Source organism: Ovis aries, chromosome 4, assembly GCF_016772045.2.
Source record: "Ovis aries strain OAR_USU_Benz2616 breed Rambouillet chromosome 4, ARS-UI_Ramb_v3.0, whole genome shotgun sequence".
In the NCBI taxonomy this organism is placed as follows: domain Eukaryota; kingdom Metazoa; phylum Chordata; class Mammalia; order Artiodactyla; family Bovidae; genus Ovis; species Ovis aries.
The window spans coordinates 10,483,311-10,509,802 of NC_056057.1; the positions used below are offsets into that span (position 1 = coordinate 10,483,311).

Below are 26,492 nucleotides of genomic sequence, written 5' to 3' on the forward strand. Positions count from 1 at the left end.
TTTCTCCCTTCCCTTCCACAATCTTTGCTTCAGAGCTGTACTACAGGGAAAGATTTTTCTATTTCAGATTTACAGTTAAGTAGTTTATTTTCCCTTTAGCATGGGCAAGGAGAAAATTAAAATAAGATTGTAGTAGGTCAAAAAGTTCTTCTGTATAAATGGAGGTACTATTAATTATCTGTTTAGTAAAAGAATAGTGCAGACCTCACTGGGTTCAATCATTTTTCCTTTTAAATTTTGAAGTAATTTTAATTTCTGTTGCCTCAGGCTCTGAGTTCCTTGGATGAAGATGATCCCAATATACTTCTTGCAATACAGTTATCTCTGCAAGAATCTGGGCTGGCCATCGATGAAGAAAGTACAGACTTTCTCAGTAATGAAGCATCCTTAGGGGCAATAGGCACCTCTTTACCTTCCAGACTGGACTCCGTCCCCAGGAACACTGATAGCCCTCGAGCCGCGTTGAGCAGCTCTGAGCTGTTGGAACTTGGTGACAGCCTCATGAGACTAGGAGCAGAAAGAGACCCATTTTCAACTGACACCCTGAGTTCCCACCCTCCCAGTGAGGCGAGAAGTGAATTCCTCCCCTCATCCAGTGACCCTGACTCAGCCAGCCAGGACGCCAACATCAATGACAATCTTCTTGGCAATATCATGGCTTGGTTTCATGACATGAACCCTCAAAGTATTGCTCTGATTCCTCCAGCAGCTACAGAAATCAGTGCAGATTCTCAGCTCCCCTGTGTCAAAGACGAGTCAGAAGGTGTGAGGGATGTGGAACTGATGCCTCCAGAAGTTTCAGTGTTTGAAGATGCTGCGATCAGTGAAGGTAGAGGAACCCAAAGAGGAGAAGAAAATCCTCTGGAGGGAAATACTCTGGCTGGGGAAGCAGCATCTCAAGCTGGCGACAGTGGTAAAGAGGCTGCCAACAAGGGGGATGGTTCTGATGTTTCAAGTCAGACACCTCAGACCTCAAGTGACTGGCCTGAACAAGTACACTTAGTATGAACTGCACGTCTCGGGGCTCTAGTGAATTGCAGGTACAGATGGTATGCTAGTGGAGTATGCTTTACAGAGACTTGATCCACTTAATTCCAACTAATTATAAACCACTGACATTAGGATTAAAGATGAAGGAGTTCCCTTGAATGGTATAGCTTCATTTCTGATTTTAACCTGACAGGGAATTTCTTCTGTGTTTAATTGGATCGCTTTTCCCCTTTATGCTGACAAACAGAAGAGCAGGAGAGAGCAACACAAACGGAATAAATAGCCAGGATTCCACATTCGAAGAAAATGCAGTCCTCTGTTTAGGTCAGCAGTACTTAAATTGAACATTAAATGAAAGGCTTAGTCTCTAATCCTTGGGTGGTTTTTCCTTTAAAAAAAAAACAAAACTTAGAGTTTTCTTCATTTCAGAAGTTGTTTTGGACAGATAACTTCTGAAGATAAAAAGATAATAACATTTTATCCCTCCGTCTCTCTGTGCTCTTCTGTAGCTTTCCTTCTTCCTTTTTGTCTGAGCGGTGTGAATTGAGGTAGCCGAGGCTTCTCTTTAGCGCTGCGTCTACCACAGTGTAATTAATTTTAATTTCACATGAATCAGAGATCTCTTCTCATGTCTATTTACAGTCCACTTGTGCCAAACTCTGACTCATGCGCTGACAAGGCGTTCAGGTGTGCGGTGTCCCAGAGGGCTTCCAAGCAGTCTCAGCCTTCCTGGAAGTAAAAGGTGCCACTTGGTAGCAGTGATGTTCCAGAATTTAGTGGGCTTTTGTTGCCATGGAGACTGCATTTAAATAAATGTAGCCTGTAGCTTAAGTTAACTAAATCTAATGCTGCTGTTCAAAACAGTTTATTTTAATATTAAAATACAGTTGATTAGCAACAGCGGTGCTGTATTTTGAGACACTTTATTGGAAGTGCAATCATAGTTCTTTGTTTTCACAATTTTACAGTGCATTCTAATTACTAATGGGTGCAATTACTTTTAATGGTAAGTGTTTTATAAAATAGAAAAAAAAAAAGTGGAGTTTTCTTGAGTTATAGTAAATCCCACAATTATTAAAAAAAAAAAAACTGAGTAAAGCATCCTGCGCAACATGTTACCGTGCCTTTGCCTCACCTCAATGGGTAGTTGCCAGTCAAGTAAGTAATTCCAACTTCAATGTCTCTTCTGAAGTAACTATGCTGTATGAATTGCAAAGACCTCCATAAAACCACCCATGGCCTTGCCTTTACAGTAAATATAACAACTAAATGTTCAATCGGTTTGTTTGACTAAATCGCAAATGCTGACGTGTTTGTTCTATTGCACAATACTCATTTGCTGTGTGATTACTGTTTAGTGTTGGAAAAAATCACCTTCCTAGTTATCAGTGTCTTACTGTGAAGAAAATGCTGGTCTCAGTTGTAATTAAGATACAATGGTACAGTGTGTAATTAAAACTAGAATAAACTGTTGGAATCGCTGTTTTACTTACATATTATGAAAACTAGCATAACATAAGCAAAATAGATATGCAACACTCTATTTAATGTTTTGCCAGATTCTTATCAGAAATCTACAGATACCAAAATTCCAGTACCAAGTTTGTACAGGCAAGTCCTGGGCTGGGTGAAAGGTTATGTTAGTATTAATATCCACATGAGCTGTAATTAACAATTTTGGATTACTTTTTGTTCCCAAACCCTGCTTTTGAAATTTCCTTGTACTTGGAATCATATGGCTCAGACATTATATTAGAGTATTTAATATTCCCCGGTTCCCTTAGGATAAACTGTGTGGGAATTGCTCCTGTGCCATGGATATCGGAAGTCCACACTGGTTTTTATTTCCCCAGCTATCAGAAACATTGATTGATATCAATCCCTCTTAAAATTAGTTGGGGGAAAATATTACCTTTATCTACAGTGTATTACTGTATATGAAACTGAAATAGTCCATTAAAGGATTTTTTTACAAATTTAATTTAGATTGAAAATATCAACACCACTCAGCTTTTAGATCAAGTTGTAATTTTTCAGTAGAAGGAGTCTGTCCCACTGAGGCGGCTTGCGGAGCCGCGGTGCGGGAGGAAGCGCGCCGTGTGCTCGCGGTGCAGCCGAGGCTTCTGGCTCCACACTCTTGCGCAGTTCCCTGTGCTTCTGTGGTCTCTCCTGAGCATGAAAGCGATCAGGATCCAATTTGTATTTCCTTGGTACATATTTTAAAAACACAGTCACTGACTTAACAATTCAGAAATAAAGTTTGGCAAAGCCTATTTTGTAAACAAGTTAATTTTATAATGTAAGAAAAAATTACTCTAACCTTGACTTGTTATTTGCACTTTCATAGTCTATACTTGATACATTCCCACTTTATATACAATAGGATTCTACAAACGTGTAGATGTTTGGCCAAATGAATGCTGTTAATAATATGTAAAATTCTTTGATTAAACATTTATTACTTAAACCACTTCACTTTTGTCTCATTATAGACTTTGTTTAACCAAGTCAGGAAGCTAATCTTCTTCACATTAAATTCCCTCTAATATGATGGGGTTAATTTGGTTCTTACATGTAATAGATTAATTCCTAATATTTTTTATACTAGCCCACTTACTGAGCATTTTATACCCCAGAGATAAGCCTAAACTTTGCATGATAATGTGTTAAAACATTGTGACTTCAGCACTCATTATTTTTAATCACTGTAACTTTCAGAAGAAAACTTATGGTTTTTCCTTGAAGTCTCTAATAGAAACATAGAAAAAGAATTTTAAGATAGTTTGTGAAATTGCTTAGGATAGGAAAATTATTTTATGCCATATGAATAGAAATACCTGCTTCTCAATCATTTAATTATTCTTTCCCGTCTAAGTAATTACAGCAGCCCCCAGCATCTGAACTTCAGTGCTCAGGCACAAGTCCCAGACCCCCAGCTGACGCATCACAAGATGTGCCCATGCTAACCTCTGAGAGTCATCGTTTTATTTGTGCCTGTCAGTTTGTGGATCCCAAGCTTAACTCCAGTGTCCGTATGCTGAATTACTCTTTAAATGTTGTTTATTACAGCCACTGATCTCATTTATGTTCTCTTTTTAGTCCTTGGATCATGTTGCTTACCTGTTAATGAAATTAAAATCTGGTGGCTCAGTGGTAAAGAAGCCCCATGCCAGTGCACGAGACACGGATTAGATCCCTGGATCGGGAAGAGCCCCTGGAGGAGGAAATGGCAACCCACTCCAGTATCTGGAGAATCTTATGGACAGAGGAGCCTGGTGGGCTACAGTCAACCCATAGAGTCACAAAGAGTTGGACTCAGCTGAAGTGACATAGCACACACTGTGGTTTACCTGTTATGAAATTGCAGTCTCAGACTTACTGAAATTTGGTCATAATTTTAAAAGTTACAGTTAGTAAATCACTAAAGAATAAAATTTTAGAACCTAAATATTACACGATAATACCAATTTGGGTTTTTTCCTTTTTCAGGCTGAAACTAAACTCCATAGGAGAAAAGTGTTCATGTGCTTGGCTCTGGGGCTGAGTAGTAGTTGTATCTCAGCCCTGGGCTGTGGTTGTAATTACAAGGTCTTCACCTAGCAACAGTATGTTACTGCCTTGTCAGTCATTATCCCCTTCTCTCCAGTAGATTTCTTTCTGGAAAGATGTGAGAAGGCAATGGCACCCCACTCCAGTACTCTTGCCTGGAAAATCCCATGGACGGAGGAGCCTGGTGGGCTGCAGCCCATGGGGTCGCTAAGAGTCGGACACGACTGAGCAACTTCACTTTCACGTTTCACTTTCCATTTTCATGCATTGGAGAAGGACGTGGCAACCCACTCCAGTGGTCTTTCCTGGAGAATCCCAGGGACGGGGGAGCCTGGTGGGCTGCCATCTGTGGGGTCGCACAGAGTCGGACATGACTGAAGCGACTTAGCAGTAGCAGCAGCAGCTCTTTCTAGATTATTATGTGATCATTCTTCTAGGAACTGGGTCTAGTCATGCTTAAAGAAAGACAGACCAGAAAAGTTTCCTAAATTTAGCTCTCTGTTGCACTTAGGACTGACAAGTGGCTGACAAACTGCTGCTGCTGCTGCTAAGTCACTTCAGTCGTGTCCGACTCTGCAACCCCATAGACAGCAGCCCACCAGGCTCCCCTGTCCCTGGGATTCTCCAGGAAAGAACACTGGAGTGGGTTGCCATTTCCTTCTCCAATGCATGCATGCAAGCTAAGTCACTTCAGTCATGTCCAACTCTGTGCAACCCCATGGACAGGAGAGCCCACCAGGCTCCTCTGTCCACGGAATTCTCCAGGCAAGAATACTGGAGTGGGTTGCCATTTCCTTCTCTTGATCAACTGAGTGGTGGCCAAACTTATGAAGAAATTACTCTTATTCAGTCTTTAAAACTGTAACTTGAAAATATTCCTGATCAGGATATAGATATCATCTCTTAGCCAGCCTAGCATCAGTTTACAGACAAGCTGGGAGAAAGATTCATGAGGAGTAAACAGAATACAGAAAATGGTAGTTACGGGATGAGACAGTCTAGTTCTCCTGGGCCTCTGAAGTGCCTACACATCTTGCTGAGTGTGCCAAGACTACAAGGCCTGATGAGGGATTTGCCTGAGCCACTTCTCGGCATTTATATCGCAAGTAAGCTTGGGGGCAAGAAGCAGGTGTGCTGTAAAAGTGTTGGATTCCTTGCACTCTCTTCCTCAGCTGTGACACAGACCGCTGTGTGTTCGGCATCATCCAGCATTCATCCAGGCCCGCGGTGTTAACCTGTGGGAACTGGGGACCTGGAAGACTGACATAAATATGGAGACACTCACTCTGCGTGCTGCACACCCTGAGTGATAGAGGCCTTTGCCTCTGATCAAGGATCCTGTGTCTTTTGTCAGCATTCACAAAACTGATAGGCTAACTTATTGGATAAAATCAAACCTCGGATTGTTTTGGCAGCAAGGATTGGAATGCTGACAGACGCTTTTCTGGAAGGTGAACCATTGGGCCAGGTTTGGGAATATTAGATTCCCTGGAATCAATCTGGTAGTCAATGCTGTCACTCAAGATAGATTAAAGATGGGGGAGGATAAGTGTTCCCACTGGCCTAGCTTTTACTGAACAGAGTTAATGTTTACAGGCTGAATGGTAGAATTCGGGTTGAAACAAGCTGTCCGAATATACCTTGATTGTTGATAACTCCGGCCTGCAGACAAGAAGGAATGTTTTCATGACAAAGGGCCAGCAGTTCCTGTGAGGGACAGAAGGTGCCAAGGACTACAGGGTGACTACAAAGGCGCATGTGAAGAAGAAAGAAGCCCCTGGACTGTAGTTTCCTCTGATACTGGCAGGCATCACCACTGCCATAGGAAAGAGAGCTTTGCAGGTCTTTAGGCACTGGCAGGGAGCAGGGGGTGGGGGTAGGGAGAAAAGACCAACAAAACAATTAAGTTTCCCCCCCAGCAGCCTACCTCCCCCACTCCTGGCTTCCTTACCCTCTCAGCTAAGGGACAAGGTGATGTGGCATCCATTTGCCACCTTTTGTTTATAGCTTCTGATTCATGCAGTTTAGACTCTTCAGCTTGGAAAAGGGAATTTCTCTGTAGTGGAGAAGGGAGGCTTCCCTTGTAGTGGATTTCTTTGGCTGATTAAAAGTCACACTGCTCCCAGCTCTGAAGGTCTAATAGAATTGATGTGTTATGTGCCCACAGGTCCCTGTCTCGTAAGTGTCAGTGGGGCTGTTCTTATTTAGGGACTGCTACATGCATCAGTCTGATTTCCGTGTTGACCATCTGGTGCTGTCCATGTGTAGAGTCTTCTCTTGTTTTGTTGGAAGAGGATGTTTGCTGTGACCAGCATATTCTCTTGGCAAAACTCTACTAGGCTTTGCCCTGATTCAGTTCACAGAAGAACTGTGCGAAAAAGATCTTCACAACCCAGATAACCGTGATGGTGTGATCACTCACCTAGAGCCAGACATCCTGGAATGCGAAGTCAAGTGGGCCTTAGAAGGCATCACTATGAACAAAGCTAGTGGAGGTGATAGGATTCCAGTTGAGCTGCTTCAAATCCTGGAAGATGATGCTGTGAAAGTGCTGCACTCAATATGCCAGCAAATTTGGAAAAGTCAGCAATGGCCACAGGACTGGAAAAGGTCAGTTTTCATTCCAGTGCCAAAGAAAGGCAATGCCAAAGAATGCTCAAACTACCGCACAATTGCACTCATCTCACACACTAGCAAAGTAATGCTCAAAATTCTCCAAGCCAGGCTTCAGCATTACGTGAACTGTGAACTTCCAGATGTTCAAGCTGGTTTTAGAAAAGGCAGAGGAACCAGAGATCAAATTGCCAACATCCGCTGGATCATGGAAAAAGCAAGAGAGTTCCAGAAAAACATCTACTTCTGCTTTATTGACTATGCCAAAGCCTTTGACTGTGTGGATCACAATAAACTGGAAAATTCTGAAAGAGATAGGAATACCAGACCACCTAACCTTCCTCTTGAGAAACCTATATGAAGGTCAGGAAGCAACAGTTAAAACTGGACATGGAACAACAGACTGGTTCCAAATAGAAAAAGGAGTACGTCAAGGCTGTGTATTGTCACCCTGCTTATTTAACTTCTATGCAGAGTACATCATGAGAAACGCTGAGCTGGAAGAAGCACAAGCTGGAATCAAGACTTTCGGGAGAAATATCAATAACCTCAGATATGCAGATGACACCACCCTTATGGCAGAAAGTGAAGAGGAACTAAAAGCCTCTTGAAGAAAGTGAAAGAGGAGAGTGAAAAAAGTTGGCTTAAAGCTCAACATTCAGAAAATGAAGATCATGGCATCTGGTCCCATCACTTCATGGGAAATAGATGGGGAAACAGTGGAAACAGTGTCAGACTTTATTTTTTTGGGCTCCAAAATCACTGCAGATGGTGATTGCAGTCATAAAATTAAAAGACACTGCTTGGAAGGAAAGTTATGACCAACCTAGACAGAATATTAAAAAGCAGAGACATTACTTTGCCAACAGTGGTCCATCTCATCAAGGCTATAGTTTTTCCAGTAGTCATATATGGATGTGAGAGTTGGACTGTGAAGAAAGCTGAGCGCAAAAGAATTGATGCTTTTAAACTGTGGTGTTGGAGAAGACTCTTGAGAGTCCCTTGGACTGCAAGGAGATCCAACCAGTCCATCCTAAAGGAGATTCAGTCCTGGGTGTTCATTGGAAGGACTGATGTTGAAGCTGAAACTCCAATATTTTGGCCACCTCATGTGAAGAGTTGACTCACTGGAAAAGACTCTGTCTGATGCTGGGAGGGATTGAGGGCAGGAGGAGAAGGGGGCAACAGGGGATGAGATAGCTGGATGGCATCAGCGACTTGATGGATATGAGTTTGGGTAAATTCCTGGAGTTGCTGATGGACAGGGAGGCCTGGTGTGCTGCGATTCATGGGGTCATAAAGAGTCGGACACAACTGTGTGACTGAACTAAACCTGCATCAAGGTGAGAATGGGGCCTGAGTCCCTCCCCATTTTGCTTCTTTGTCCCCTCTCCTGTGGTCCAGCTGAAACAATACAGAATCCAACAAGAGAAAGTGAAATCACTCCTTTTGTTAAAGACTTGGTAGCAGCCCAAGTATTCAAGCCATTTCCCAGCATAACATTGCAGCCTGCCTGACACAGCCACCCAGTACTCCAATTTGCTCCTAGGCTCCTCTTGAAACTGAATGCCTGACCCCTGGAGGCCTTGGGAGTCACTGATGTGACATCTCCACTTTGGGGTGGGTTGCCTGGCAATCAACATGGACCCAACAGGCCTTGCAAGTCAAACAAATGGTAAGTTACGGAGCATAGCCAGCCTGACTGCTGCAACAAGTATTCTGACTACATGAAAAATCAGTAGCTATCTTTGGGGGGATATTTTGTGTATATCTTCATTTCCTAAAGAAAAGCCACTGGCTTCGTCAGGGGTCTCAGTCCACGGAATGCCTGGGTTTGGTTCAGTTGTTTATTAGCAACTTTAGGAAAGCCCAGCAATATTTTCCTATAGCTGTAAATAATTCTGAAATTGTGAAGTATTCTAAAAGTATGGCAAGGCAAAGGAAGTGAAACAAAACTATTTTGAAAAAGAAAAAGTGGGGAAAGTCATTCCACCTGTTTTCAAAACTACAATAATCAAAACTGATACTGATGGAGGGAAAGACATACAGTGATAGAACAGAGAATCAAAAATAGCCTCCTTCCCATATCATCAACTGGTTTTGACAAATATACAGCAATGCTACAACTGAGGAGGGACAGTGGTACTAAATAAGGCAGGCCAAAATATGAACCGCTGAACTGCACACGATACAAAACTTGAACTAGGTCACAGATGATATAAAACTTTTGAAAACTTCAGAGAAAAATAACAGAGTATCTTTATGTTCTAGATTAAGCAAAGGATCTTACACTTGGTACCAAAAGCGTGATCCATAAAAGGAAAAATTCATAAATTGGACTTAATCAAAATTTAAAGCTTTGTTCTGCAAAAGACCTTATGAAGAAGATGAAAAGTCAAGCTACAGACTGGGAGAAAATGTTTGCGAACCACCTATCTAGAATATATAAAGAACTCTCTAAACAGTAAAAAGATAGACAATCCAATATAAAATGGAAATAAGACATTTCACCAAAGAAGACGTATGGCTCTCAAGCACCTGAAAAAAACGTTAACATCGCTACCGAGTACGAAATGCATGTTGAAACCATAGTAAGGCACACTACTGGAGAAGGAAATGGCAACCCACTCCAGTATTCTTGCCTGGAGAACTCCATGGACAGAGGAGCCTGCCGAGCTACAGTCTGCAGGGTCGCAGAGTCAGACACAACTGAGGGATTAACACAAGGCACACTACACACCTATCAGGATGGCTCGAATGATTAGTAGCATCAACACCAAATGCTGCCAAGGATGCAGCTGGATCACTCATACACTGCCTGTGGGAATGTAAAAGAGCACAGCCTCCTGGGAAATAGCTGAATCGTTTTGCTAAAAACCGACTACACTAACCATATGACAAGCATCAACTGTTGGACATTGATGACAAGAGAGGTAAACATTTAGGTCCACAAAACCTGTGCACAATTGTTCATAGCAGCTTTCTGCCAAACACTGAAGTCCACCAGAATGCCCTGTAGTAACGGCATGCTTTACTGCAGTAAATGGAATATTTAAGGGGTGAACTGGTGACACAGCTTGTAATAACTGGAATGGGTCTCAGGAGCGTTCCTCTGAGTTAAAATCATCTCAAAATGTCACACACTGTATGGCTTCATCCATTTAACATTTTTAAATGACAGGTGGTTACCACGAGTCACGGATGTTGGAGGGGAAGCGGGGTGGGTGTGTGACGCTAAGGGATAGAAAGAGGGCCCCTGTGGTGCTGGAACAGTCTGCATCTTGGTTACCATAGGGGTTACCACGAGTTTACGTGTGATAAAGCGACAGCTATACATAGGTACCACACCCAGTGTCAGGTCGCTTGTTTTGGTATTGTACACTATGTAAGAGATAACCACTAGGGGGCAAGAGTACACTCTCTGAAGTAACTTTGCAACTTCCTGTAAATCTAGAATTAATTCAAAATAAAATTTTAAAAATCTAAAAGGTAACATGCTAAATTTGGCGTGTGTTGTACATTTCCTGACCCCTGCTTTAGCGCAACAATCAGATAAACATTACTTTAGTGCATTATGAGTTATCAAAGTCCTACAACTTGCAAACCATTGATTTTACATTTTCAGCAGTTGATTCGTTTCAAGGACTTTGATTAAGCGAAAGATACCAAAACTGCCAACATTTGTGTCAAATGCATGGCACGGCATTTTGGCCATTGATATTCTTTAGGTGACATACCAACGTGAGAAGTGCCGTGGCTAACAGCATACTAGCCTTTAACATGAGTAGTTTCACCCGGGTCCATTTGTGTATGATAGACTTGCTCAGCAAACCATGCCTGAAGCTAAATGAGGGAATACCCATTTGGGATAACACAAAGAACAAAAGTTAAAACTAAATTATAGGCCCAGCATTTGTGGACATTATGAAAATATAACCTAAAGTTTTCTATGGATTCTTTTTCTTTAAGCTTCCATTGCCCCATTCTGGACACCTTGGGTTGATTTACAGATGTGCTACCTATCATGGGATTTGGGACCACTCCTGACAAATTTTCAAATCATGGACTGTCTTCTCAAAAGATGAATTTCTATCACTAAGAACAAAGTAATCTACTCATTTCATAGACTGACCCTAAAAGGTATGTCTTGCTCAGAGTCCTTATTAAATGCAGAAGTCAGAAGTTTGTCATAGAAGTGTTAGAATCTCTTTTAACTGACTCACCACCAGGGGCTTCCCTGGTGGCTCAGATGGTAAAGAATCCGCCTGCAATACAGGAGACCTAGGTTTGATCCCTGGATTGGGAAGCTCCCCTGCAGGAGGGCACGGCAACCCACTCCAGTATTCTTGCCTGGAAAATCCCCATGGACACAGGAGCCTGGCAGGCTACAGTCCATGAGGTCACAATGAGTCAGACACGACTAAGCGACTATCAATCTAAATACAATATAATAATAGACTTCCATGTGATGGCACGTACAGTAGACTCAGAGTGGACTGTGTTGGGAACATTGCTGAGGCAACAGAAATGCCTAACGTGGTGTGGGGACAGCAGAAATGTCAAAGAAGAGATAAATTGACCAGGTGTCCCTATAATATGCAGGAAGGTTGTCTTGATGCCAGAAGAATATGCAAACCTCAAGCTTCTCAGGGGAATTTGCTTTCTCATATGGAAGTAGTTCCCCATGACTTTGGCAGGTATATGTGCACCTGGTGATATTTGTTGAGACAACCCCACCCAGGAGCTTTATAGGGCCCTAGATTTTTTTTTTTTTTTTTTTTTGCTGGGTGGCTGTAAAGTCCCTTTCTCTGCTACTTGCTCACATTTCAGAGGTTACATCAATCTTCAGGACTTTGCTGGTAATAAGAGAGCACAAACACTATAAAGAAATTCTACCACAAGAGTGGAGATATGGCTAATTTGGAACAGGTAATCAAATTCAGGTGGGTATATGTACTATAGTGCTTGTTACTTAAGTCCATGTGTCTTATCTGAGATCTGTATGTTCAGTTAAATCATGGAAATAAAGCTCCATGATAAATCTAGAGAGACTAGAAGATGTCATCTGATTTCCCCATCCTATCCCCTGCACAATCCATCCATGCTAGAAATGGCCCCTGATTATCTTCCTGCCAGACATTGAAGTAGTTCAGACCTCAAAGGTTGGCCTGGGAGGAAACAGATATTTGTTTGAGATAGAAACAAAGAGATCTCTCAAGATAGAATTTATTTCTCCAGTCTGACTTGAATCCAAGAGAAAGGCAGAATTCTTTGGTTCATCTTACTCTTAAGTCAGATGGCAAAATATTCCCACCAAATGTCCACATCAAGAGAAGAGAATGGAGTAAATATAGGTTTCTATAATCAGTTTTATTCATGTAGATGGACATTGTTTACAGTTTTAAGTAATACCTGGAAGACTTCAACAAAGTAATGAGCATCTTACAAATGTTTGTACGTATGTAGTTATGTACTCATCTTTTAAATTTATAAAAATCAGAAAATGTCCACCAGAAAGTTTTGTAATGTAACAGTGGGACTAAAATATATATATAACAGCTATAGCTACTGTCTACCGAATGCTTGCTTTCATTTGACAAGAAAAAAAAGTATTTTTAAAATTATTTTTTAAAATAGAGGGGCTTATGGAGTGGTAACCTCTGCAGTCTTCACAGCCGTCCCTCCTTCCCTCTCTTCAGCATGAGCCAGCCTTGCCCATGTGCCTACCGTCCCATTCCAATCAGTTGCAAAATAAAAAGAAAAAGGTTGATTATGTCCATGTAGATGTTCAGGGCAGCAAAAACATACTCTTCAGGGTCCAGGTCAGAATGATGGTGGCGCCCTCCCACCATCAGCTGCACATCCATCACCAAGTACTTAAAGAAAAGAAAGAAGAATCAGCTACTTAAATTGTACATTTTGATCAAAGAAGTGTCCTGAGATTATCTGGAAAGTATCTTACCATCAGTAAATATGTCACTAAAAGTAAATTTGTAGCTAGAGATGTTATTCTTACAGCCTCAATCATTCACAATCTCCCCAGGTTGGTGCTCTATCTATTAAAGCAAGTGCTTCACTCTCCTGAAACCAGTGGGACCAAATCTGTGAGCCCTGCTTTCCTTCCAAGTCTAGAAACCTCTGTGCCTCTGGTCAGTGACGTGGACCAGGTGGGCTAATTGGACACAGAGAGAAACTAAAAAATGCCCTGTGTTTGTGACTTTCCAGCAGGTTCTCACTGAAAACAAAGAAGGAAGAGACAGATGGTTCCCCTGACCCTTATATTACCCACAGCAGTAGTTCTGGACTCTCCTTTGGGTGATAGCATTTTTCAAAGCTTGACATTGGAGATGGCTTTGTGATGGTGTCAGTATTTCCAAAATAGAATGAGGAGAAGATTTATGTATGGTTAAATAACCCCCAATTAAACGTTTTAGCTCAGCTGTGGTAGGTAAAATTACAAGCTTCTTAAACATCAAGAAGAAAGTCGGAGAGCCCTCTCACCCTTGTGTTTGTTGCAAAGTGAGCAAACGTGGGCAGCGCAAGTGCGCTAGAGGGAGGAAGGGAACACAAGCAGCTCCTCGGGCCTTTCTGTCCAGACCGCGGACTCAGAGTCCAGTGCCGTGGGGCAGTGGGGCAACCTTGGCACTACAGGGAGTTCTTGAGGTTTTCAAGATTCTTGAAAATAAGCCGTTTTAGAACATCCACTACAGTGAAACCCATCCCAAGTAGTTCAGGTTATCAGCTCTCCCTGGGTCCTGGTTCCCACTCAGGCTTCTAAGAACGAAGACGGGAGGAGGAAAAAAGAACAGGAGGAAAAGGAAGAATTGGGCACCTTCTAGGTAGCCTCTTATCCATTCAGGATAGACATCATCTCATATAAAGTGGGAACAACCTAGTTGAGGCAGGTGAGATTAACAGAGCCTCCAAGAAGGGAAGATCACTCTGTGGCAAGTGGTAGAGAAAGGAGTCAAACCCGAGGCTGGGGGTTGCCAAGGCAGCTCCCTCACCTGGACCATTGAGTCCCATCCCACTTATCCTCCCCCTCCCAATGTCTGATTCCAGCAACTTTGTGCAGAAAAAGCTAGAATGAACCAACCACTCCAGTTTGCCCAGGGACTTCATGTGTCTTCAGTAACCCCTCAGTCCCAGGCAAACCAGGACAGTTGGTCATTCTTTAAAAAAGGCCCCCAGCAGCTGAGCTTCCAGCCTTGCCCCTAGCCTCCATCTGTCACCCTGGAGTCCTAACTTCTATGGAAAAGTGCTGTTCTTTCTCCCTCCCCTCCAAGAACTGCTGACTTTATCTCATTTCTTCTTATAAAAGAGATACTGACTCCTAATCATCTCATGTGTTGGTAGTGAGCAGCGCAGAGTGCACCTCCCTGCTGAGGGTATGTGTTTGAAGGCAGACAGGGAAGTGGGAGAGTAAAGTGAGCCGGGATCAAGCTGTCTGCCCCCCAGCCCCAGGGAAAGAGGACTCAGGACACCATGCCAGAGACAGCCAGCTCACAGGGAAGCCCTGATTAAGATCTGAAGCCCCAGGAACATTTAGGGGTTCAATGAACAATCATAGTAAGGTTGTAGGATACAAAGTTACTATACAACAGTCAATTGGTTTCCTCTATGCCGGCAGTGAATAAGTGAAACTGGAGATCAAAAACATAAAACCATTTCCACTAGCATCCATAAAAAATTTAAATACTTAGATATAAATCTAACCAAATATGTACAAGAACTGCATGAGAAAAACTATAAAGCTCTGATGAATGAGATTAGGGAAGAACTAAATACATGGAGAGACATTCCATGTTCGTGGATAGAAAGACTCAATATTGTCAAATATCAGTTGTTCCAACTTCATCTATAGATTCAACACAACCCCAATCAAAACCCTAGCAAGTTATTCTATGGATATTGACAGACCCCTGCTAAAACTGATATGGAGAGACAAAAGACCCAGAATAACCAACATGCTACTGGAGGAGAAGAATAAAGTTGGAGGACTGATGCTACCAGACAACAACATTTACTATAAAGTTGTAATCAAGATGGTATGGTCTTGGCAAAAAGACTTAATGAATATATAGATCAGCAGAAAAGAATGAAGAGCAAAGGCAGTATTCAGCTCTTCAACAGATGGTGCTGAAACAACTGAGCATCCACATGCCAAAAAAAAAAAAAAAAGATCTAGACACAGACCTTACACCTTTCACAAAATAGCTCATAACAGGGACTTCCCTGGCAGTCCGATGGTTACAACTCTGTGCTTCCACTGCAGGAGGCTCAGAATCAATCCCTGCTCCAGATCCTGCATACCACACAGCATGGTCAAAAAAATAAAATAAATTTTAAAAAATAATGAATGATAGACTTATATGTAAAACATATAACTCCTAAGAGGTAGCATAGGAGGGAATCTAGATGACCTTTGGTGTGGTGATGGTTTCTTAAATATGACACCAAAAGTATTATCCATTAAAGAAGTAATGGATAAATTAGACTTCATTAAAATTAATATTTTCTGCTCTGTGAAAGAGAATGTGAAGAGAATGATAGTACTAGCTACAAACTGAGAGAAATTATTTGTAAGAGAAACATAAAGGACTGGTACCCTAAATATACCAAGAACTCTTAAAACTCAACAGTAAGAAAACAAACAACTTGATTACAAAGTGAGCCAAAGAACTTAATAGACACCTCACCAAAGAAGATATATAGATGGCAAATAAGCATATGAAAAGATGCTCTACATCTTATGTCAACAGGAAAGTGCAAATTAAAATAACAATAAGGTACCACTATGCACCTATTAGAATGGCCAAAATCTGAAATACTGATAACCTCACATGCTGATGAGGACATGAAGCAATAGGAACTCTCATATACTGCTAGTGGGGAGTGCAAATATTACAACCACTTTGGAATACTGTCTTACAGAACTGAACTTACTCTTACTGTATGGTCCAGTAAATGTGCTCCTTGGAATCTCCCCAAAGGAGCTGAAATCATCTGTCCACACAAAAGCATGCTCACGGATGTTTGTAGTAACTTTATCCATAACTGCCAAAATTTGAAAGCAAACAAGATGCCCCTCAGTAGATGAATGAATAAATTAATTGTGGTACATCCAGAGGGTGGAATATTATTCAACATTAAAAAGAGATGAGCTACCAAGCCGTGAGAAGACATGGAGGAATTTTAAGTGCAGGTGCTAAGTAAAAGAAGTCAATCTGAAAAGGCTCCATGCCATATGATTCCTACTGTGGGACATTCTGGAAAAGGCAAAACTTGGAAACAGTAAGATAACCTGATTAGTGATTGCCAGGGGTTGGGGATCAGCTTGGAGGAGCAAAGAGGATTTTTAGAGCAGTGAAAATACTCTGTATGGTGTTACAACGATGGGTACATATCATTATACATTTGTCCAAACCCGTAGAATGCAGAACACCAAAGAGTGAACCCTAATGTGGGTGACTGTGGTATGTTAATGTTCGTTCATTCATCGATTGTAGTAAATGTTACACTTCGGTGGCAGATATTGACATTGGGGATGGTGATGCCTGTATGGAGGCTGGGAAATCTCTATCTTCCTTTCAGTTTTACTGTGAACCTAAAGCTACTCTAAGAAGAACTGTCTTTATAAAAAGTAAAAAGGAGAAGGAAGAGGATGAGAAGAAAGAAGGAGCAAGTCAGCGGGAGGGCTTTCCAGTGAATCACTGACTCCGCTTGACTCCAGGCCCAGGAGAGGTCTTAAGGCCCTGTCAATGCACATTCATATTCTTTATCAAAGAAAGGGGGAGATGGACGTACGAGTGAGAAGATCACAGTTCCAAGTCCGGCATACAATAGGTGCAACCACTGCAAAAAGAAAGGATACAACGATGTGTTAAGAGCAAGACTGGGAACAACACAGGGGGTCACTTAGGTCACTGCTGTTAGATAAGATGCTTAGAAAGTCAAAGCTGTGGGGAAATTAATTTGTCTTGAACATAGTTGGTCAATAGTATCAACTCAATTCCATTCAGCAAGGAGGTAAAAACTACCCGTTATATATATCAAGTAAGGGTCATCGAGCAAGTACTAAACATCTCATGCATAGTAAGTCAAGTGGGATATACTGAGTATGTTTCCTTTTTTTATCCCATCCACACAGCTCTACTAGAAAAAGTGCCCTCCCCTCAGCTCAGGGAATATTGTGACCCTCACACAGCCGTGCTAGAGCTGATTGACAAGAGGTGGGAGATGCCACTCCAACAGCGTGAATCTCTTGACTGACCAGGAACATCTTACACGACCAGGATCAAAGAGATCCTCTGGGCCAGGTATAAATCAGTTCTCATGATAGAGGGATCCAGGCAGCCATTGTGTGATTAGTCAGTGCTGGGTTAGCTGGTGCTTTACAAGCCGAGATGATCAAGAAAGGGCGGTGGGGTTTCCATTTCTGTGAATTCTGGCTCTTCTTCCCACCTAGGAGAGTATCTGGGCCTTTGCCTTGAGCCAATCTGAGTGGTATGTGTTCCCTGCCACCAAAACAGCCCTGATCAGCGTATGTGACAGATTGATCTGAATACTGGAGAAGAGAATAAGGAAGTGGTGTACCTCATCTGAGAAACAATGGCATTCACTCCTCAGGATGAGAGATGGGGAACCTCTGCTACCCAGAGAAGGTTCTTGAGGAAACAGTGAAACCAGGGGCCAGGAATACACTGCGTGAGGTCCCCTGTTCTCATACTGAGCTGGGTGTGAGGGGACAGCTGGCAACTGCAGCCTGAAGGGTTCACAACTGCCAGGGCCTAACAGGCATGCGTGCTTAGCTGTCCAACGTCCATTTACTCATATACTTAAGATCATATATTATTGGTATTTGTGACAGGAAATTTAGAATGGAAACTAGGGTTCCTGTATCTAGTAGGAAATACAGTTTCTTAACTGCTCCTGAGTGGCATGGTAAAGATGTAAGGAACCCACCCACCACATAAATATGTGTATTATTACTACAGTATCTGTGCCACCATCAGGAACAATAAATGGAGAACTATGGTCTTTAAAGACATATCTATGATGTCTTTGAGTTTATCTCCAAAATCCAGGCAGAAATACTGATTCTGTGTCTGAAGTCCATTTAGCAACGCCACTTGTTGCCACAGAAACTCTTTAATTCAGCAGCAGGACCAAGTTGGCCTTGGGGCTTTAGACGGATGGTCACAAGCCCCAGGCCAGTCCTCTGTGAGCCTGGCTTCCAGTAAGGTCTCCATACAGGGGCCAGTCTAGGCCCCTACCAGATGTGGGGCCAGACCTTCTCATTCTGCCTGTCCACTTGCACACTGGACTCAGTCCACGGACAGTGTGCGTGGTGGAAAGAGTGTGACCACCAGATCACACAGACCTCGCTCTAACCCCAGTCCTACCGTCTACTCCCTGGGTGCAGTGTGGAGTGTGAATTCTTTAATTTATCTGAGCCTGTTTTCTTTTCTATAAGATTAGATGAGATATGTACATTTCAGGAATGTTGTGAGAATTAACTTTGATGACTTTGAGAAAAACATATAGGCCTGTGTATGATATCTAGTAAGAAGGCAATAAAATATTAAAGCAAAAAAAAAAAAGAATGGAAGGAAGAAAGCTGGCATTGGAAACCGAGGAGCTTCCTCTAGGCTGCTGCTGTCAGAAAAGCAAGCCCATGCAGGCTTGCCCATCTCTGCACCCTCGTTACTTCAGACAAGCAGCACCATGTAGGGAAGTTGGAATCTGATCTGCCCTGTGGGTTGGCCACCTCCATGATCCTCTTAGGGGAGGACAGCTGTTCTCTCAGCTCGGAGCTCAGTCTCCACACCCAGACCTCCTGTCAGTGGTCCCCCCACCACACTGGTGTGGCAGGCGACCTTGGAGACCTCCAGCTATGGGGAGGGGCAAGTAACTGACCAGGGCCCTGGTGGCCGTGCAGTGCGACCCACTGCAGTTTCCTTCCTGGATCATGCTTTACCCCTGTCAATCACTGGAAGGGCAGCAGAGCCTTCCTGGGAGACCCAGGACCCCCTGGTGGGCTTGCCAAAGCCTCCTTAGAAGGCACGACATCCAGCGAGCTCCCTTCTTACTTCCCTGTCCTCCACCTGGGCTCACGTGTGCTGTCGTGTTCTGACAGCTCTTACAGCCCTTGTCACCCCACGCTATTCTGTCACAGACCTCTCTCCCACCAGGGTCTTTGCAAGTTTCACCCATCTGGTGTCTGCTTCTAGACCAAGCACACAACCAGCACGTCACCTGATATTCTGCCAGTCCTCTGAGGGTTTCAAAGGAGGGCCCACTTACATATGATCGAATGAAGATTAAGATAATTCCATAGATGATAAGTACGAAGAGTAAAACAAACAGCATTCCATTTAGCAAAGTGAAATCCCACTGAGGAAACATAAAAAACACAAAAACGATTCCATTTTCATCCATAGGAACTTCAGGGTGTTTAGAGATGTATCTCATACCCCCTAGACAAACTAGCCCATTTGCTACCAATGTACCCTGGCTAATCCCAAGAACCGTGGAAATTCATTAGCCCTACACACTGAAAAATGCTACATAAAAGGTATTGTGCTTCTTCAGGGGAGAGAAAATGTAAGGTATGGATGAAATAACAGGAGCCACAAATTTGCAATTTTTGAAACTAGGTAATTGGCACATGGTTCGTTAAAATATTCTATTTGTGTGTATATCTTTATAAAATTTTCTGTAATACAAAATGTACACTGAATAAGTAGGATGTAAATTTGTAAGTATAGTAGGATCATAATCATTCATATTTTTAAAAGCATGTGCATAATGCATTAATGGCATTCAGTGAACGAAGATGTTAACTGGGTACCTTTTTCACGTTTGCATGTATCAAATTTAGTGTATACATTTCAGTAGAAATATATATACTAAGCTTTCAAAAATTAATGATCCTTTTGTAAACCTAAAATTTATTAATGTGCTTTTATATAAATCAATAACCAAATCAGCTTAGAGAAGATTAGCATTTTTAAAAGAAAGAGGAATATGCATCTTCTGACCTGAAAAAAATTGGATTAGGAAGCAAAAGAAGATCCTCAAATCCAATGTGTTTTCTTGCAAGTGTGCTTTCCTAATTCCTCTGTCTCCCTATGTCACTCCCTGCCTTCAGCACACCAAGAGAATAAAGTACCAGGTCACCGAGGCTGGTTCTTGGGCTGGAAGCATCGGCAGCGCCTGGGAAGTGACCGTTACTGACCCCCAGCCCCGACCTTGTCTTCACAATGCCAGGCGTGGGGTTCAGCTGTCTGTGTTTCACAAGCTCTCCAGGTGACTCTGATGTCTGCCAAGAAAATTCGTCTAGAGCTGTGCTTTCCATATACATGCTAATAAGCACTGGAAATAGAGCTACTTCAAACTGAGATGGCTGCAAGTAGGAAATACACACTGGATTTGAATTTTAGTTTGAAAAAGAAAAAAGAGTATAAAATGACTACTTTTGTTATACTGATTATATGTTGAAATAATAACCCTTCATATATATTGGGTTAAATGAAATATATCATTAAAATTAATTTTACCTGTTTCCTTTTACTTAAAATTTTTTCTGACGCGGACCATCTTTGTAAGTCTTTATTGAATTTTGTTACAGCATTGCTTCTGCTTTATGTTTTCTCTTTTGTATGCGAGGCATGTGAGATCCCAGCTCCCTGACCAGAGATGGAACCCACACCCCCTGCGCGAGAAGGCAAAGTCTTAACCACTGGGCCTCCAGGGAAGCCCCTCTTACGTTTTTAGCACGGTCACTAGGAAAGCCAGAAGGCAGAAGACGAGTGCTCGGTGGAGGTGAGGCCCCCAGGAAGCAGCCAGCCAGGGGGAGGAGGAAGAAGAATGGGTCGGGAGGGGCAGAGGAAGATAGTCACACGCTGCCTGTGACAGAAAGCGGCTTCAAAAATACGTACTTTTGTTTGAAGAGCGAATAAACTGAGTGATAGCGTCACCAGAGCAGTTGCTCCTGTTGCCCATAACACTTCCTCGGCGTTATAGAAACTGAAACCAGAGACTGTGATTACTGTTCACGTAAATGTTAGAAGAAAAGCATGCACACACAAATGAAAAAACGTGCACCGAAGACTTACACTGACACGGTTCCTAGCAGCAAACCTTGAAGAACTGTCTAAAAACAAAATTCACAATTAATCAGAAGCCTGCTTCCCAAGGCGCCAAAGCCAGAAGAGTTGGTTTGAGGTATGTGTTAGAGCAGGTTAGAGGGGAACTAGCAGGAATATTCATGATCTTAGTGCACAAAGCTATAGGCTATGCCATATGGAAATAATGGAAATAAACATTTTCTTAATGTTCTCCCTAAGACTGACAAGAAAAAATTCTCATATGAGTAAAAAGTTCTTAGAATACAATAGTAACTTTCAACATTTTCAGTGAGTTAAACTGAATGTTATTAATTAGAAATGTAGAAACCAAGTTATAAGCTTTATCTGTAGACCATACTGTCATTAATCAAATGGGACCATCCACACAAATCTTACCATTTTATCAGAGCAGGACATGCTATTTCTATTAACACCTCAGCAACTGTTTCAGTACTGACCTTTCCCATAGTGCTTGGATGAGAACAAAATGCGTCAAACCTCAGATGTGGGAGGACTGTTGAGACCTCAATACCTGGGGGTGGGGCTGGAGGACACTTACCAACAGAGCAGGCAGCTGCACTGGCAGGTGCCAATCCTCAGCTCTGAAGCGGGCTGCACTGGGGCAGTGTGGGGGCTGTATAGGGTCCGAGGGTTCCCTTGGTCCAAATGAACCAGGGATGGGGCGGCGTGGGAGAGAGGGAGGAGCTGAGAACCAGAAGCAGTCAAGCCAGAGGATGAGACCAAGAAGGCAGTGATGGTATGCCGAGGCCCACAGTCGGGCTCCAGGACTGACCAGCAGGCCACTGAGAACTGCAGTTGGCAGGGCTGCAGGGCCTGAGGACATTCCCAGCTGGCCTGATGCTCTGTCTTCTCCAGTGGCATGAGGAAGTTATTCTTCCCAACATGTAATTCACATTAGACAATGCAAGATCCTCAGATTTTCAGGATGCAAGATGCAAGATTCTCAGAGTGCTGAGAAACTCACCATTGCCCATGCGTCCTTGCTCACATTGACCACCAGGAAGCGCAGATCCAAATCTAGGCTGATCAAACATTTGGGACTAGGCATTTTGTGCGCTAATCTCACCCCTGGCTTCATTTTGCCTTTCCTTATTTTTCCTGCCATCAGATTTCCCTACCAACTCATCTTCTTAGGTTGTGTGTATTTTTATAAGCTACCTCAACACTGATATGGAACCAGGTGAGAAACAAATGAATCGGTGAGTAAATCTTCTCGTGGAAGGGTGGTCAGCAGTTCGTGGGAGCAATTGCATAGAATCTGACTTTCTTTCCAACTCATTGAACCACAGTGAGATTTCCTCTGCGTTTTCCTAAGAGGAGCAAATGCTTATTGTCAGTGAGTTCACTGCCTCCAGGAGGTAAGAGTGTTGGCCCAACTGGTATAAACATTGACAGAACAGAAACCTCAATTACAACACAGTCAGGAGACGTTGAAATAGAAGTAAAATGAATTTTACAGAGAAAGTTACATTTCTTGCACACAATTTGTGAACTAAATGTGGAACTCACTCTCCATAGCAAAATGAGTTTGTTGTGCCTGACAGAGGACAGTCGGGTTAACTGTCTTGGGAGACTCAGGAGCAGGCCTCTCAGAGGCAAGTTTGCCAGCCCAAAGGAGTAGCCGAAGGTCTCCAAATTCTCTAGCTTGTTAAAAGGGTGTGGATTCCACCTCATATGTAAGTTGACTTCAAAATTCATCCAAGAGAATGTCTCACAAATAATTTCTATCTTCTTATTCCATAGGAAGATTTTTTCCACAAAAAAAGGAATAATGAGATGAAAATATATTTCAGAGGTGAATGACAACGGATGCTAAAGAGGTTTACTTACAAATAATCCCAGGAGAATGTAATTCGCAGGCACCTGGCGGCGGAGTTTCCCACAGCAGGCAAGTACAATAAATATAACAAAAAAGGCTGGCCTGGGGATAATTTAAAACCATGTGTTATTTGCTTCCACTGCTTGTATCATGTGATATATTACAGGTAGAGAGATACAGAAATGTTTGCTCTGATAACACGTATTATAAAGAAAAATAAAGATTATTATCTTTACTTTTTTTTTTTTGCTTTTAAAACTAACTTTTCCCATTGCCATCCACACACAGTTTGTGGGTTCTTTAAAAAATATTTTTACTTTGAAATAATTGTAGATTCACAGGAAATTGCAAAGGATCAGAGGTGTACCCTATACACAGTTTGCCCCCATTTTACATATTTAAAGTAGAATACCCAAACCAGTATGTGACATTGGTATAGCGTGTATATATGTAATGCTATGTCATAGATCTGTGACACAAACCTGTGTGCAGATCCATGTGACCACAAGGTGTGGAACTATCTCATCATTAAACTACTGTACTATCCCTTTATGGTAACACACACACATATACACACGCGCTCATAAAGCCCTAACTCCCAGCAACTACTAATTTGCTTGTTTTTCATCTCTATAATTTTGTCACTACAAGAATATGTTACCTTTACCTAATTTTCAAAAAAGAACATCAACTGATAGCTAGTAGAAAGAACACTTTTTATTTAATCCGATAATACTTACAAGAGTGTGTAATTGAACCAGGGATTCTTGATCACCCAAGATCGTAAAGCCTTGCTGGTTAAAAAAAAAAAAAAGATATTGTCTTACACAATAAGTAGTTTATTTTGCTAACTAGTATAATATTTAAGTATAAATTAAACAATTTCATGAGAAGAAAGGGGGAAAACCCTAAGTAGTTGACAATGACAGATGGGAAAGGAAACAGTGAAACATAACTGTTAAACTGTAAGATAAAGATAAACTGTATCTTACTTCTTAAAATAGGGTCATAAAAAGTACAGTCATAAGTAGTAAGTGAAATTTGCATAAATGCAAATGTCTCAGTGACGATTTTATTTTAAAGTACTGAGATACGTATATAAACAAAAGTAATAAATTTTTCATATATTTGTCTAAAATATAGATTTTCAAAGGATGAGTTTAAGCAGTGATGGATCATACTCCCTGAAATAATTTCTGCATTTAACAGAGATCTAGCCTTCAAGGCCTTCACAATCTCACCTTTTTTCCTTTACTTGATTTTGTCTGTGGAAATAGCTCAGGGAAAATAAAAAAGAAAATAGTACCCAAAATAAGAGTAAGGGAAAAGTTTTTGGCTTAGGAAGTTAAAGTGAAACTCTAGAAATCTACTAACACTTTGGTCTAGGAGTTGCAATAGAAATGGTATATCCTATGAATGACTGGACTTCTCAGGTGGCCCAGTAGAAAAGAACCTGCCTGTCAATGCAGGATACATAAGACATGCAGGTTCGCTCCCTGGGTTGGGAAGATCCCATGGAGAAGGTAATGGCAACCCACTCCAGTATTCTTGCCTGGAAAATCCCACAGACGGAGGAGCCTGGAGGGCTACAGTCCATGGGGTCACAATCAGATGGAACTGAGCACAGACACACATGAATGATTAGGGAAAAATAGAAAATTTTTTAATGATCAAAATTCAGTCAAGCTAAATAGTGAGAATTAATGTGGGCAACTTAATAGGTCACCTACATCAGTAATGAACACCTACCAGAAAACAAACAGGCTGACGATTGCCCCAGTGATCAGAAGCTGAATGGACAGGAGGAAGAACACTTTTACGATGAAAGCTGAGGAGACAGAAACTTATTTTTATGAGACAGTATTCAAAAGTAGAAGTATAAAATCTAACTACCTATTTTTGACACTTAGTGAAATAAATTTTTCCTCTGATTTTCTTGAGGACAGGAAAGGGAGTGTGAGTTTAGAGTTGGCCAATGGTGTGACAGTACAGCTCTGCGGAACTCTCAGAAAAGACTCAGTCCAGACTGTAAGAGGCATTTTAGTGGAGACCCAAGGGTTTATCCATAAGAGCCCCCACAATCTAAAGACCAAATTCAGGGGTTTAATTCTGTATTGTGCACACCCCATCCTCCCTAGAACCAAAAGTGACCTGAGAATCTCAGAACGTCGCCAGCCCATCCTTAGGGACTCAGCAGCATCCCTGCATAGACAGAGCCAGTGATGCACCAGGGACTTCTGGCGGAGATGGCGTTCACCCCTCTGCAGGGAGTCTGCAGGGCTGTTCCCCCACTTTTCTCTCCACCCTCCCTGTCTTTAGCAACTCCCTTCCCTCCTACTTGTGCAGAAACTGCATAATCTGACTAATGGTAAATATAACCAAGGAGTTTCAAGCAAGTGGCATGCCAAAGCGGAGTTCAGGGTGTGTTAGCATCTATGTTTATTTCCAGCTAACTACATGGGTTTTTCCAGAGCCCTCCAAATATGCACTGGTAATGACCATTTGCTCTTCTGTGGGCTTCTCCCAACTTATCCCATCACTGTGGATGGTGACTGCAGCCATGAAATTAGAAGACGCTTGCTTCTTGGAAGGAAAGCTATCACAAACCTAAACAGTGTATTAAAAACCAAAGACATCACTTTGCCATCAAAGGTCCATATAGTCAAAGCTGGTCTTTCCAGTAGTCATGTATGGATGTGAGAGTTGGACCATAAGGAAGGCTGAGCGACAAAGAATTGATGCTTTCTAACTGTGCTGGAGAAGACCCTTGAGAGTTCCTTGGACAGCAAAGAGATCAAACCAGTCAATCCTAAGGGAAATCAACCCTGAATACACATTAGAAGGACTGATGCTGAAGACAAAGCTCCAATACTTTGGTCACCTGATGCGAAGAGCTAACTCATTAGAAAGGACCCTGATGCTGGGAAGGATTGAAGGCAAAAGGAGAAGAAGGTGGCAGAGACTGAGATGGTTGGATAGCATCACGGATTCAATGGACATAAACTTGGACAGACTCTGGGAGTTAGTGGGGGACAGGGAAGTCTGGCATGCTTCAGTCCATGGGGTTGCAAAGTCGACTTTGTGACTGAACAACAATCCCAATTTTAAAAGGAAAAAAAAAAAAAAAAGAATGCTGCTTAAAGTTGACTTATAGGATTGTCAATGTGTCCTTTTGCTGGGCAGTTTCTGTGCACTGGAAGTGTGACAATAAAGAAACAGCACTGAGATATATATCCCCAACTGTGTGCTACTGCTTTAAAATATCTACTTAGTTAACTTTAAATTCACATCTAGTATGTATGAAGAACTATAAGAGAATAGGTACTAAATGTGACCCAGCCTTATTAGACTAGACCATATAGACCAAT

At 42.1% G+C, this 26,492-nt stretch overlaps 2 protein-coding genes and 1 long non-coding RNA gene across 12 annotated transcripts in view; 2 read left to right on the forward strand and 1 right to left on the reverse strand.

The window, feature by feature from the left end:
* Nucleotides 1-3,465, forward strand: part of ANKIB1 (ankyrin repeat and IBR domain containing 1) — a 155,719-nt gene extending 152,254 nt beyond the window's left edge. For all 5 annotated transcript variants that reach the window (XM_004007711.6, XM_015095182.4, XM_042249131.2 and 2 more), the window contains one exon: nucleotides 268-3,465. In XM_004007711.6, the coding sequence (XP_004007760.1) occupies nucleotides 268-1,008 (741 nt within the window). In that variant the 3' untranslated portion in view covers nucleotides 1,009-3,465. The remainder of the gene's footprint in view (nucleotides 1-267) is intronic.
* Nucleotides 3,466-4,937: 1,472 nt separating this feature from the next.
* LOC105609642 (uncharacterized) lies at nucleotides 4,938-26,355 on the forward strand. Of its 2 annotated transcripts, XR_009600322.1 has the most exons (6): nucleotides 4,938-10,085; nucleotides 11,122-11,292; nucleotides 11,983-12,095; nucleotides 17,303-17,471; nucleotides 20,306-21,381; nucleotides 23,049-23,190. It is a non-coding gene; the product is annotated as an uncharacterized LOC105609642 (long non-coding RNA). The 2 variants fall into 2 exon arrangements; XR_003589133.3 differs by having other exon boundaries at nucleotides 4,941-10,085; nucleotides 20,306-26,355.
* Nucleotides 12,504-26,492, reverse strand: part of TMBIM7P (transmembrane BAX inhibitor motif containing 7) — a 29,565-nt gene continuing 15,576 nt past the window's right edge. For 4 of the 5 annotated variants that reach the window (XM_042249139.1, XM_012176317.4, XM_060414455.1 and 1 more), the window contains 8 exons: nucleotides 24,874-24,952; nucleotides 23,865-23,918; nucleotides 23,136-23,226; nucleotides 21,273-21,310; nucleotides 21,096-21,183; nucleotides 19,459-19,548; nucleotides 16,960-17,007; nucleotides 12,504-13,028 (listed from right to left, as the gene is read on the reverse strand). In XM_042249139.1, the coding sequence (XP_042105073.1) occupies nucleotides 12,876-13,028; nucleotides 16,960-17,007; nucleotides 19,459-19,548; nucleotides 21,096-21,183; nucleotides 21,273-21,310; nucleotides 23,136-23,226; nucleotides 23,865-23,918; nucleotides 24,874-24,952 (641 nt within the window). In that variant the 3' untranslated portion in view covers nucleotides 12,504-12,875. The remainder of the gene's footprint in view (nucleotides 13,029-16,959; nucleotides 17,008-19,458; nucleotides 19,549-21,095; nucleotides 21,184-21,272; nucleotides 21,311-23,135; nucleotides 23,227-23,864; nucleotides 23,919-24,873; nucleotides 24,953-26,492) is intronic. The other variant, XM_012176316.4, reaches the window with a different exon arrangement.